The sequence below is a fragment of the Saccopteryx bilineata genome, chromosome 3 (assembly GCF_036850765.1).
Source record: "Saccopteryx bilineata isolate mSacBil1 chromosome 3, mSacBil1_pri_phased_curated, whole genome shotgun sequence".
Lineage (NCBI taxonomy): Eukaryota > Metazoa > Chordata > Mammalia > Chiroptera > Emballonuridae > Saccopteryx > Saccopteryx bilineata.
Genome location: NC_089492.1, coordinates 26,737,543 through 26,747,672, shown reverse-complemented (window position 1 = coordinate 26,747,672; position 10,130 = coordinate 26,737,543). Strand labels below are relative to the sequence as shown.

Below are 10,130 nucleotides of genomic sequence, written 5' to 3'. Positions count from 1 at the left end.
ATATCTTGTTGCCTGGCCTAGAGCAAGGGATACAGGTATAGTCCCCAAGTCTAGCTGCAGTTGTATTGGAAGTTTTCTCCAAGCAACAACAAAGTGTCACGTGGGAGTGTGCCCAAGCCAATCATGACTCAGACCTGCCCAGATGTTTCCATGTCTGGAAATATATTCTTATTCTTTGACTCTCTGATGTGAGAATCATGAAAGACTTCAAGAGCATGGGTAACCAGTATCAGAGCTAAACCAGAAACAAAAAATGAAGTTTATATCATCGACTAATTTTACTTCTTCTAGAAAATGGGCACGCGGCCCTGGCTAATATCTGACACTACCACTATGGGTTATATTCAGATTGGTCTCGTAATGATTTATATAATTTTCTTTTACTAGAAAGTGTATTCTAATGACTTAATTACCATTTCTGAGTACAGGAATCATTTTAAATATAACATGTGCAATTTTATAGTCGTTTTTTTTAAATAACCAACATCCTTAAATTTTGAAACATTCAAACTCAAAACCCTATAGTTTAGTGTGTAGCCAAATTATAGAAAGAAAAATAATTAGCAAGTAAATGGATAAGAAGCTTTGAGAATTAAATATAAGCCTTATTATGGTTAGTGTTTAAGTTATATTTCATAAAACAGATGCCTGTCATTGATCTGGGTGTGGAAACTTCGAGGGTCCAACGACCAGTATTCTATATCTTGTAAAAGAAATCACTTGCACAGTGAGCCATTAGAAATATTTTCCTATACAAGTAGAAGCTGATGGCCATTACAGATTAATTAGTCTCAGTTCTTGAAAAGGTCAGGTGAAGTTGGTTGTGGTTTCTTAATGCAGTAGACATGGCTTTACTTCTAAATAAAAAATACATGGAGAACAAAAACACTCACAGGCTGCCTGTTTGGGAAATATTTTTCTTGCCAGGCAAACAAACAGCACTGTTAATTTAAGAAATGTGGTTTGTTTTTGTTTGTTTGTTTGTTTCATATAAAATGCCAAGGCAGACTTAAGAAGTTCACAACCAGCATTAACCCTGACCAACGAGTGCATCTTCTTCTACCAAGGACAGTTCCAGGGTGTTTTCATTACTGCTGGTTTTCCTCCTGAAGCTGAAAGAACCATAGAGTTTTGCTGGCTCTTCGGAAGAGGCAAACCTATTGCGATGATACAGCTCCCCCTTCCACATAGACATCATTAGCAAACAGGACAGGACGACCCCCCCGAGAGTAAGCAGGCAGAGTCCGGCAATCACACACCGGTCCAGATGCGCCCCCAGCCTTGCGCTCTCTTTCTCTAGGCGTTCCATCTCCCGGGCCGCCACGCTGTTGGGGTCCACAGTCACTTCCCGTGGGACAATGTAAGAGATGATCACCAGCAAGATGCCAGTGACCAAGAATAAGATGGCGCTGATAAAACCGTAATCTACTGACTTCCCTGAAGACGTGGCTTCCGAACTTGTATCATCTTCATCGTCAGATATCAAAGAGATGGCAGCCTCGTGGGACCATTCATTTGGATTTCCCCAACCAAGGTCTCCCAGGTGATTCCTCCCTTTTGCTGAAGGGGAGCTCTGGTCCCTCTGCTCCAAGTTAACATTCTCATCCACATAGGTAAAAGATGTTTCTAGTTCGTGGCTGCAGCAATCGCAGACTTTCCGTTCTGCTATTTGGTTGTTCCTTGAGTTGAGAGGTCCTGGTGGGAAGGAGTCTGGCTGAATAACACTGTCTTGTGGAGAGGAGGAGGGGGATACCAGAGACCCTTCCATCTCTGCTGCTCTTGGTCTGGATGTCCAGTGTCTCTGGCAGCAGAAAGTACCTTTGGTGGCTGCTGCTTCCGCCCGGTCGGCAGGAGGCGCTCCTGCACTCCAGTCCACAGCATCGCACACAGCTGCCTGGCTGCCCTTCCTAGCAAGGTACTGGAGCTCCATCGGTGGCGCTACTCGGACATCCCCCAGCAACTCCCAGAGATTGTGCCGGTAGCAACACAGGAAAGAACCCAACTAAGGCTGCACCACCAGGAGTGCTGCTTCGGAGGCTGCCATCTCCTTTGCAGCCACAGTGTTGACACTTCAACCTCGGGGCCCTCCTAAAAGGGGTAAGAGAAAGAAAAGTGTCAAGATAGTGTGACAAGGGAAAATCCTCTGACTTATCACAGGGATTCACACTAGGAAAGGTAGGTCAGGGCAGAAAAGGAGTGCACAGGAGGTAGCGGTGTCTCTGAAGAAGGCATTGCTGTCACCAAGCCAAATTTATCCAAGGATTCACACATTTCTGTGACAGGATCCCTCAATGAGAAGGCACGTTTCCTGTTTAGAGACACAAATGAGAAAGGCAGGGACACTTTTTCTTTTTTCTTTTTTTTTTTTCTTTAGCAGAACTGGTGATTTTCTAGAGAACCTGGAGAAGCACAGACTTCTCAACAATTCAGTTAAATTATAAGTGTTTACACTCTCCTTTGTTCAGAACAGATTCTAATACAGATTAGCCTTGGAGTATCACCGTGGGTGAAAGAATATGTTACTATCAGTTGGGCTCTATTGGAGCTGGGGCTCAGCATTTTGACTGGGTAGCTAGACAGTGTGTGAAAGATGGCAGGCTTAATCAGCCACCTGCCTAACCTTTACAGTGTACACATCCCATGCCATGCAAGTCTGTATTTACTAGGTTCTATGCTTGTTCATTGTGCTTCCATTCCTGGCCTATCCCCTTGCTGCTACACGAGAGCAGCGTGTTCTGGACCCAGAAGTATGTAGACAACATGTATGTGATCTCTGCAAATACTGTGCCTCAACCATCTCTCTCTCTCTCTCTCTCTCTCTCTCTCTCTCTCTCTCTCACACACACACACACACACACACACCACACACACACACACACACACACACACACACACACACACCTGCCTGCTCCAGAGTGCACAGGATACTGATCATCCAAAGTTTTACAAACCCAATGTAGAAGTAAACTGACCATAAACAACAAACCATAAACCCACAAGTTCAGGGCAGGCAAATAGCTGAAAAGCTATTTCCAAGGTTATCTTTGGAACTTTGTATCCATGATACTTCTTCACCCTCAGCACAGCCAGGGACTGTTCTGGAATAGAACTTTAAGGTTGAACAGAAAATCATCTGTCTCTCTTTCTCTGCCTCTGACATCTTTTTGAGGAATAAACATTCACTTTCCACGACCACCAAGTACAGAGGTTTCAAACGGGACCCCTTTGATTTTGATTCCAAGTCCAGGGTAGCACCGAATTTAACCCATAGCTTGAGGGTTTATTATGATTCAAAATCCACAGCTCCAAGAACTCATAACCCACACAGCAGTACAGGTAAGGCTCACCTGAGCTCAACCTGGCAACTCAAACTCTGGGAGAGGGAATGAATCTACATGTTTTCTGCTATACATTCATTAGGTTTTTTGTTTGTTTGTTTTGTTTTTTAACCCATTTTCCTCCTATTATTGGAGTCTATCTATAGCTAAAACAAACAAAAATACACCAAGTGCAGGAAGACCGCGACTGAACCAGAGCTTTCTCTTAGCAAGTGGACAGATTCCCTACTGCTGTGAACGAACGAAGCGATAGCAACGGGTCTGATTACTGAAACGAGAAATCGTCTCGCAGGTCCTTCACACACCAGGCGCTCTGATTAACCTTTGTTACAATTAACTGATCACACTGGACTACTTTGGATAAAATTGGCAAAGTCCCTTAGAAGACTGCCAATTTATAACAAAGAGGAAGAGAAATCTCGACTCAATTCCCTGGTCCTACGTTTATCTTCTCTTCAAAGAGGGACTGCGCTTGTTCCATCGCGTTAAACTAGCTAGCTGCACAGTGGATTTCCTTTGCAGCTCTGTGATCCGGGGCTTCCACCCTGGATGGAGAACAGACAGTCCCAGGGGACCAACTAAAGGCTCTTTCCTTCCGTGCCCCCTATCTCTTCTCTGCGGTTTGTTCGAAAGCGCACTTGATGAAACTGCACCTCAGAGCTAGGTGACAGCACTTTTCCTCGTCCGTCTGCCACCAATTAAGAGCAGGAATATCCGCACTGGAACTACCGACACGGGCGAGGCTGGTCTGGGGAGGGCGACCGCGGGATCCAGCCAGCCAGCGCTGTGCGGTGACAGCGCGCCACGAGCACGGGGCAGCGGTCCTTCCGCTGGATCGGCCACTCCATTCCAGGTGCCCTCCGCGCCCTCCGAGGACCCTGAGGCTGGGCAAGTACCTCGGGCAGAGAGTGGGGACGCGCTCCCCAGCTCCGCCGGGCTCCCGGGGTCTCTCCCTCGCGCCAGCGCCTCTTCCCCGCTCACTCTCCGCCACTCACCTACCTGCCTTGGCCACCCAGTGAGGCTGGAGGGGCGCGCTAGTCTCCGCAGGGCTCCTCGGGAAAGTCCGCGATCACCACCGTGGCACTTGTAGCCGCCGCACGCCGCTGAGCTCCGCGCGGTGGGCAGCGCCCGCTGTGCCGGCTGGGCGGGGCGGGGCGGGGCGGGGCGCTCCCTGTTGCTGAGCATCCCGGGAGATGTAGTCCGGGGGCGGGGTGGGGGCTCCCTGCCTCCCTGCCTCCCTGCCTCCCTGCCTCCTTCGGTCTGTTCTCTCTCCCCTCTGCTCCCTTCTGCCCTTCCCTATACCTCCGTATTTCTGTCGCAATTTAGAAGAAAGCGCTGGCTCCTAAGCTCGAGGTGGGGTTCCCCAGCCTCAGGTGTAGCCACAGGATCACTGGAGAAGGAGTGTATGTTTTAGTTCTGTTTGCCAGGCGATGAGCTTATTTTGTCTCATTTAATACTCCGAAATATTTGATGTAGGTTATATTCATCTTCATTTCACAGGTGAGGGAAAAGGCTGAGAAGAATTAAGTGCCTCATCCAAGGTTACAAAGACAATAAATGCTAGCTAACAAACTGTACCCAGGAGTCTGCTCCTGAAGTCATTGTCTTGCCCACAAAATCAAGAGAAATGTGGCCCTTGAGGAGAAGAGATTGTCCTGTTCACCTACGCATCCTTTCTGCAGACTGTCTGGTATCTTTGGAATTATGAGCAATAACGGTTCAAAATAACAACTGACATAAAAATAATTTATTACCAGACTCTCCTAATCACTGTAGAAACAGGTATCCCCTGCTTTTTGAGAGTTGGCTGAAAGCCACCTCGATTTTTATGAAACCTACCCTAGCACTTGTTTTCACTAATTGAAAGAAATCTGGAGAGGAGTTTGACTTTTATGAAAAAAGGCTAAAAGCCAGGATAGTGGCCGGCATTTGTTTGCAGAGAGCTGTTAGAGGGATAATAGGCACTGTTCAGTGAAACAGCACTGTACACACACCATGTCGGCTCTACATAGGTTGTGTGTTTATCATATCATCCCTTTTACTATGTTAGTATTATTTTAGGTTTTACGTTTTATTTGGTATGATTTAGTAGGTTATTTCAGGGTCTAGACCACTCAAAATTTTTCTCATGTAAATTAATGGTAATCAACTGCCATTTCAGTTTACCAAGTCTTCGTGGGAACACTGTACTTTTGGATAGCAGGGGGGTGTGTTCGTGGGATTCTGTATATTAATGCATGTAACGGTCACAATTAATTTTCAGAATCCAGTAAAACTTCTCAGTTTTACAGAAGAAAAAAACTGAGTTATAAGAAATCTGAGCAGTTTGCCCAAAGTCATCCAGCTGGTACTCAGCAGAGAAGGGACATGCACCACGGAAGCTCCTGAGTCTTATGCAAATTGAATGCATAGAAAAAAAGATGAAAGACAAGAAGAAAAAGTGTTAGAAATAAAGGAAATCTGGAGGGTAAAGCTACCGAGACGCGACTCTCAGGATAGGACAGAGTAGCTCTTCCTGTCATCAACGTCCTTCTAACCAGAGTGGGCTGCAGCGGCCAAAGGAAGCATGTGGTTTGTGGAGCAGCGCCAAGTCTTCAGCATCTCCTTTGGGGCGATTCTGGGACTGTTGATTGCTTTCATCTAAGGGGAGCAAAAGAAGAGTTATATTTATGACATTTTGCTGTTCGTGAGTGGCTTACATAAATTCTGTGGTTGCTTGCTTTTAAGTGATAAATCAATCTGCTATGATGATGATGATTTTGTTGATTTTCCTTTATATTGATAGAATCCATAATCTCATAGTTCCAGAGACTTCACAATCCAGTCCTTCTAAAACCCTTTTTTTTTTCCTGTGACCCTTTTTACGAAAGTTAGGCTCATTTGTTGATAAACATGACGTGTGTATTATGGTTCTTTTCCTTTGCTCATTACACTGTTCTCCAGTGCGAACATCCTTCCTCCGTTTCCCTGTTCTCTCCACCTTTCAAGGACTATCGCATCAAGCCACACTTACAGAGAGATACAGTTTGTTCTTAGTCTTACACATTTAAAAGGGAACAATAAAGACACCACCTGGTGACTAGAAGGAGCAGATGAGAAGTTGCAGAAACTTGAACTCACATTTGACAAGGAGATGCTGAAGGGACTTCAGATACATAGCCAAAGGAGAAGACTTAGAGGAAAACAAACACTAGCTCTAAGTAATTTGAAGTTTCTAAAATAGAAAAGAAATTCTATGTTATGATTAAAAATGGTAAAAGCTGAACCAATGACAACAATAGTATTTTATTAGACCCAATTGTTATCATCTTTAATTCTTACACCACTCTATAAGGAATCCAGTATCACTGTGCCCATGCCCATTTTATAATGTAGAGGTTGAGGATTAGAATGCTGTCATCTCCTTCCCAAAGTATAAGAACTAATAACTAGCACAGCCAAGATTCAAACTTGGATCTGTCTGATTACAGAACCTGGATCTCTTTACTGAGCAGTACTTTACTATCTTTTCACAGCTCTTGTGAATAATAAACCTGAGAGGTTTTTCATGGTCACAGTCCTGGTGTTGTGGCTACTTCAGGTCTGGCAGGAAGGTTCAGACGGCCAAGGGAATAAATAAGCTCACAGATCCATGATACACAGATCCGTAGGCCCCAAGGAAGACCTATGGACAGCACTATCAGATATAATAAGGAGGTTAATTTGAGGCTGAGTATAAGAAAGAAGTTCTTATGCTTCTTATATTTCAAGTTCTCATAGTTATAGTTCTGGATAGCACTATCAGATTTAATAAGGAGGTTAATTTGGGGTTGAACATAAGAAAGAAATCCAAGTTTCTTCTATAAGAACTTGAAATAAGATGTCTCATGAAAGTGAATTCTTTATCACTGTAGAGAGAGAAAAAAGAGAAGAGCTTGTATATTTATTAGTGATGTCATAGAAGGAATTCATCCTGGATCAGACCTTTGTAGTGTCCCTGCTGTTGTACCTCTTTCATGAAGCCCTTGTTCTCCAAGCCAGCCCTCAAAGATTTTGCCTCCGATCAACTTGGTTAGGACTTGTCAGCACTGATTATATATAATATATATAATATGTATATATATATAATATATATATATAATCAGCCACCTGTCACCTTCTTGTTACTTTATTTGAAAGTCTAGGTGATTACTGCATATTGTTTAATTTCTCACTAGGAGTCTAAATGTCTAATGGCAATTGTATGCTCCTTAAAATCAGTATCCATATATTAAATATCTTATTACCTCCTGTACTGCAGACTCTCTGGTATTGATACCTATACACATATCGTGTCTGCTCTACGTAGGTTGTATATTATCATATCACCCTTTTTACTATGTTACTATTATTTTAGATTTTAGGTTTTATCTGGTATGATTTGCCTCTGATCAACAACAGCAGAACGTGCAATGTTTCTATTGAATGGAGTGAGAGAAATGATAAGATTGAACTGAGTCTAGAGACGACTATTTATCCATGTTATTCTCTCTCATTTCCTATTTCTATTTAAAGCACACTTGACTGTCTACATATTCTTGAGCTTTAAAAAATATCAACTCAGTGCCAACATCCTACAAACTAGCCTTCAAAATCCCATAGAAAGAGAATAAGTGTGGGCTGACTGAGCTTTTGAAAGGAAAAGCTCTGAAAAAATATTACCTGCTGAAATAACTTTTCTCTCTCCTAGAAGTCCCCATCTCAAACCTTCCTCAAAATTAGACTCTAAGGCCTTTCCAAGAGCCTTTCTTGTTCAACATCCCCATCATATCCCTCTTCCAGTCGACATTCTAATGGTATAGCACACTTCTTGTGCACCGTTATTTTACATCTATGGAAGTATTCCATGTATGCTCTATGCTGCATTCTATGTGGTCTCTCTTCTCGGGTAAAATTTAAGCTGCTTGAAAACCAATAGATTTTTTTCTGTAACTTTAAAACTACACACGGGCATGAAACACTAAAACACATGGGCAACAGTGATTCCTCATTCTATGCTCACAAAATGATTGACACTAGTGCAATGATGTTATTCAAGTCTAACTAATGATTTTGATCTTTCTTATGTCTCATATTTTTCTGTTATATTCTGTGAGAGATGGGAGGAACAATCATGATTACATTAAGTTAATCAATGGAAAAATAGATTCTGAGAAGTAAGTTTATTGTGTGAATCAAGGGACTTTCAGCAGTCAGTCTCTTAAAATGATGACTGAAGATGCTTTCCTGTTTTCTGTCTTCAGCATAATAATAAGTACTGATTGTAAATAGTGGATTGTAAATAGGAGAGGCTAGGTTCTAGGGAGATAAGAAAATCATACTTAGAAAAAATAAATAAAATCATTTTTAAAATTGGCTGAATAGAAGCCCAGTCATATGATAGAAATAGCACAAGTAATATGGCTTATGTTGTGCCTCAAGTTAGCTATTCTAAATGATGGAGAACATAAAAATAACAAAAATTTAGAGTAAAGCAGATCTCATTTACTATCACATTTTTAGGGACAAAAAAAATTGTATTAGATTTAAAAGTTTTCTTTAAATAATGATTATACACTTGAAAGCTGTGTGGTTTTGTGAATCTGTCTCATCCAAATAAATTCAATAAACAAACAAACAAATAAAGCTTACAGTGGCCAGAAAGGCATGTTATTTAAATAAATAAAGTGGCTGAGTGGCTGCCTGACCAGGTAGTGATGCAGCGGATAGAACGTTAACCTGGGACACTGAGGACCCAGGTTCAAACCTCTGAGGTCACTGGCTTGAGTGTGAAGTCACTGACTTGAACATGGGATCATAGACAAGACCCCATGGTCACTAGCTTTAGCCCAAAGGTCACTGGCTTGAAGCCCAAGGTTGCCTGCTTAAGGAAGGGGTCACTGGTTCAGCTGGAGCCTCCCAAGTCAAGGCACATATGAGAAAGAAATCAGTGAACAGATAAAGTGCACAACTATGAGTTGATGCTTCTCATCTCTCTCCCTTCTTGTCTGTCTCTCTCTCTCTCAAAAATAAATAAATAAATAAATAAATAAATAGCTGGATAAAGATAATAAAGGTGAGGGAAGAATGTTGCCAAATTGAGAGCAAGTGGTTTTTCTTAATGTATCCCCTAACTGCTTTACCTGATTTTTGATATGAGTGAATTCAGATATCAATATATGTCAAATCTCCTTATTTTATTCAAAAACTCAAAATATTTAAAATTTAATTTAAAATACTTTTAATCTGTATGTGTCAAAGAGAACAGAATTATAAGAAACATTGATTTCCAGTAATAGCAGACTAGATGATTTATACCAAATATGTATTTCTTACTACAAATCAAAATATCACAGATGGGAAGAAGCAAAAAGAGAAAGGATGGCTAAATATTTTTCTGTGCAAAATGGATTTTCAGGTTCCCCAAATTCTTGAAATACACACACACACACACACACACATTTCAAGATAGATTCAGGTGGGTTTTTTGGTTTGTTTGTATTTTGTTTGTTTTAGTTTTGGTTTGATTTCAGTTCTTTCTTTTTATGCTTTAGAAAACTAAAACCTTGCATAACCAATGTATTTTGTAAAATCACCAGTGGGGTTGAAGGCAGTACCCTGTGGTTGAACACATTAATACCCTTTTCAACAAAAAAGTATGGACATTTACACTAGTTTGGATTTAAAAAGGAGTGTTAGTAGCCTTTCATGAGTTCAACACAATGAGCTTACTACATATTAATGACAACTTTTTAGTTTTAAGAGTTTATTGGGTTTCAGAATCATGTAAGCAGT

The 10,130-nt window shown here is 41.8% G+C and overlaps 1 protein-coding gene across 1 annotated transcript; it reads right to left on the bottom strand.

Moving 5' to 3' along the window:
- Window positions 1–821: 821 nt before the first annotated feature.
- TMEM74 (transmembrane protein 74) lies at window positions 822–4,433 on the bottom strand. The gene is made up of 2 exons (XM_066264628.1): window positions 4,338–4,433; window positions 822–2,088 (listed from the first exon to the last, which is right to left on the bottom strand). The coding sequence occupies exon 2, from the start codon at window positions 1,928–1,930 to the stop codon at window positions 1,031–1,033; it is 900 nt and encodes a 299-aa protein (XP_066120725.1). The 5' UTR covers window positions 1,931–2,088; window positions 4,338–4,433; the 3' UTR covers window positions 822–1,030.
- Window positions 4,434–10,130: the final 5,697 nt, after the last annotated feature.